At 33.5% G+C, this 3,658-nt stretch overlaps 1 protein-coding gene across 2 annotated transcripts in view; it reads left to right on the forward strand.

Annotated features, from left to right (window-relative positions):
• Positions 1–3,200, forward strand: part of LOC111695819 (protein maelstrom 1) — a 20,393-nt gene extending 17,193 nt beyond the window's left edge. For both annotated transcript variants that reach the window (XM_023465264.1, XM_023465265.1), the window contains exons 16-18: positions 1,387–1,529; positions 2,100–2,289; positions 2,683–3,200. In XM_023465264.1, coding sequence (XP_023321032.1) covers positions 1,387–1,529; positions 2,100–2,289; positions 2,683–2,737 — 388 coding nt within the window. In that variant the 3' untranslated portion in view covers positions 2,738–3,200. The remainder of the gene's footprint in view (positions 1–1,386; positions 1,530–2,099; positions 2,290–2,682) is intronic.
• The last annotated feature ends 458 nt before the right edge of the window (positions 3,201–3,658 follow it).

A 3,658-nucleotide genomic window follows, 5' to 3' on the forward strand; every position in this document is an offset into this window, starting at 1 on the left:
TCATGTACCCAGTTTCATGTACCCAGTATCATGTACCCAGTATCATGTACCCAGTATCCTGTATCCAGTATCCAGTATCCAGTATCCAGTATCCTGTATCCTGTATCCAGTATCATGTATCATGTACCCAGTATCCTGTATCTGTATCCAGTATCCTGTATCATGTACCCTGTCTCATGTATCCAGTATCCAGTATCATGCACCTAGTATTATGTACCCAGTGTTTAGTTTTTATATATGTATGAAGCCAATTTTTTACAGATTGATTCTTGCTGAAGAAGTTTAAACCCTCTTACATGAACTGAGCTGAAAACTTTAGAATGGGATATCCTTAATACCGTTCTGTTAATCAATCTAGAGATTAATAATAAGAGGAGAGCAAGCATAATTTAATCTGGAGATTAAGAAAAAGAGTGGATAAAGCATTAATCCCGATATCCACCATTCAAAAGTTCCCAGCTCAGAACACAAAGGACAATGAATGAAAAATTGAATTTTAATGTTTTTTTTTCAAAAATTAGATTTTTTTCAAAAATTAGATTTTTTTCGAAAATTGTACTGATTGTACAGATTTTTTAAAAAAAATGTACGAATTTCTTAAAAAAATGTACGGATTGGTTTAAACAAAATGTACGGATTGTACGGATTTTTTTTTAAAAACTGTACGGATTGTACGGATTTTTTTTCGAAAATTGTACGGATCGTACGGATTTCTTCTGAAAATGTACGGATTTTTGTACGGATTTGTTCAAAAAAGTTTTGGCCACCCTGTAATCAGCTCCAGGTAAACGTAAAGGTTTATAGATAGTTTAGTAATAGGCTCCATTAGAGGTTTTACTGGTTAATAAGATCTACAAATAGGTTTTGATAGTTAATCAGCTCCAGCTCCAGGTAAACGTAAAGGTTTATAGATAGTTCAGTAATAGGCTCCATGAGAGGTTTTACTGGTTAATAAGATCTACAAATAGGTTTTGATAGTTAATCTGCTCTAGCTCCAGGTAAACGTAAAGGTTTATAGATAGTTCAGTAATAGGCTCCATGAGAGGTTTACTGGTTAATAAGATCAAGAAATAGGTTTTGATATTTAATTAGCTCCAGGTAATTGTAAAGGGTTTAGATAGTTTAATAATAAGCTCCATGGGAGGTTTACTAGTAAATAAAATCCAGGAATATGTTTAGATAGTTAATTAGCTCCAGAGTTTTATATATATAAATATTTATTTATATATAGCTTACTAGCTCCAGGTATAGGTTTAGATAGATAATTACCTCTAGGTAAAGTCTTAAGAGGTTTACTAGTTAACTAGATCCAGGAAAAGGTTTAGAAAGGTAAGCAAATCCAGGTACAAGTTTAAATAGGTTTAAACAGAAAGGATACTTATTTAGGAGCATGCTACAACTGCAGATCAGAGAGCGGATCCAGGAGATAAAGAAGAAGAGAAGCTTGGCCCAGGCTTCTGGTTTAACTCATCAAAGACAGGAGAAAAGTCTGCTCAGGCTCAAACTAGAGAATAAGATAAACTCAGCAGGTAAAATTTATTTCAGAAATCCTTCACCTAGTTATAAAATGTGAATACACACAATATACGCTGTACTTTAAACTATCGGTTATTCTCACACTTGTATTAACCGGTAAGATCCAGATCCAGAGGAAATCAGAAATCCTTCACCTAGTTATAAAATGTGAATACACACAATATACGCTGTACTTTAAACTATCGATTATTCTCACACTGTATTAACCGGTAAGATCCAGATCCAGAGGAAATTTGTATTTTGAAAAATTTTGAATGATTCCACAAATGTTGGGGGGTTATTTTTCAGAACAAATAAAACTATTTTTTTTCATTCCTATGCTATGGTATATGCACCCAATTACCGAGCTCTCATGACACTGGCTTTTTTTAATCAAAAGTATGATTTTAATATCAGAGTAGGATTTAGATTTTGTTAAAAAGTTTTGATTTTAAGGAAAAAATTGAAACTCGAATTTTTACAAGTGTAGGTAGAATTACTTTTGAATATTTTGAACCCTTCAAACATGGAAAATATTTCCCTTTAAATGAAAAATGAACACTCCAGGGCTTCTTCTATTGTAGGAACTAAGGACTCCCTGGTTCCAGATATCCAGGCTGGGCTCGAGAACTCTAGAGATCACTGCAACACTAGCTCGGAGATCAACTGTTCTGGTTCCAGTGTCGAAGACAGGGTTAGATTGGTCGGATGTTGGTCCGACTCCGGGAGTTATGTTTCTGCAAGCCAGGAGTCTTCAAAGTCAAATACTGTTAGGAAAATGTTTACTCAAACTATGACCCATGACATCATTTTGCTTTTACGAAACGGGCGACAACACTTCTCTTTGATCTACAGTGATCCAGTATAAGTTGCAAACTCTCGCGAAAAACTCGGTGAGAATTTTGCCAATTATTATTTCTTAAAACCTAACGTTAAAAGCAAGTGCGTCACAGCTTCAAAATGATGTCCAGGTTTACACAGAAGTATAAATCAGTTAGTTAGGTAAAATCAAATGCCAAGGTGTTGCGGCACTTCAAAGTTGAACCAGTCTTAAAAACTAATGCAACTCTTTAAAGAAATCTGGATGTATGTTATATCATTTTTCCAAGTTTCTGAAGAATCATAACGTTATTTTTTCATATTTGGTTTAAACATTTTTGCTTCTAGATCACGTGGCGAAATCCTGAAACGCATCATGGAGATGCGAATGCGTAACAATTAATTTAACCATATTAACGTCTTAGTCTGCACAATCTTTAGGCCACTGAAAGGATTTAATTTTAGCGGAATTTGACTGTTGATGTTTTCCAATTATTTTTTTTATTTTTTTTTTTTAATCCTCGTTTGTTCGTTGAAATGCTGACTAGAGCTTTCTTTTGAATTGAACTTTTTGGTACTGGTGTAATATTGTAATTATTTTTTAACAGAATTATTCTCATTTTTTATATTTTTTCTTGAGACCCTTCGTACAACATTGCATTTTTTGCCTTCTTGTTATCAGACAATTATTGGTAATAATGTACCGTCTACCAATAACGCTCCTCCCTTGATCTTGGCTTGGAGTTAGTAATTCTATTCTGATTATTTGATGTAAACATATTTTTTCTCATCAAACAATGTTAAGTTTGCTTTTTTTTCTATTTGTAAATTTGTTGAACCAGTGAAATACAGGATAAAATATCGTCTTCTCTAGCCCAGTAACAAGGCCCGCTTATGGATGAGTCAGAAACCTGGATTTACGTCAGACCAGTTTATCAGAAACCCTCTAGGGTTATAACTGAGACTAATATTAGTTTAGTAAGTTTAGTTTACTCCGTACTGTGGTTAGAGCAGGATAGTGGACTGGATACGCAGTAGTTAGTTAGCAACTTAGCATAGCAGTCTTAACACCGTCAACACAGCGCAGGGAAGAATGTGAAAATCATATATAATACAAGTTATACATCTAACAGACAATTAGTCGGTGATTTACTATCGACTAATTTTATAAAGTTAGAATTAAGATTGAGACGACTAAATAATTTTATTACGATATTAACAATTCTACTAAATGTAGGATTTATTTATTATTGTAAAATCAGCTGCAGTTTAATCGATTATTATAATAACATGGCACTTATTCCTCAAATTGTGGAAAATTTCT

This window comes from Eurytemora carolleeae, unplaced genomic scaffold (assembly GCF_000591075.1).
Source record: "Eurytemora carolleeae unplaced genomic scaffold, Eaff_2.0 scaffold56, whole genome shotgun sequence".
NCBI classification, from domain to species: domain Eukaryota; kingdom Metazoa; phylum Arthropoda; class Copepoda; order Calanoida; family Temoridae; genus Eurytemora; species Eurytemora carolleeae.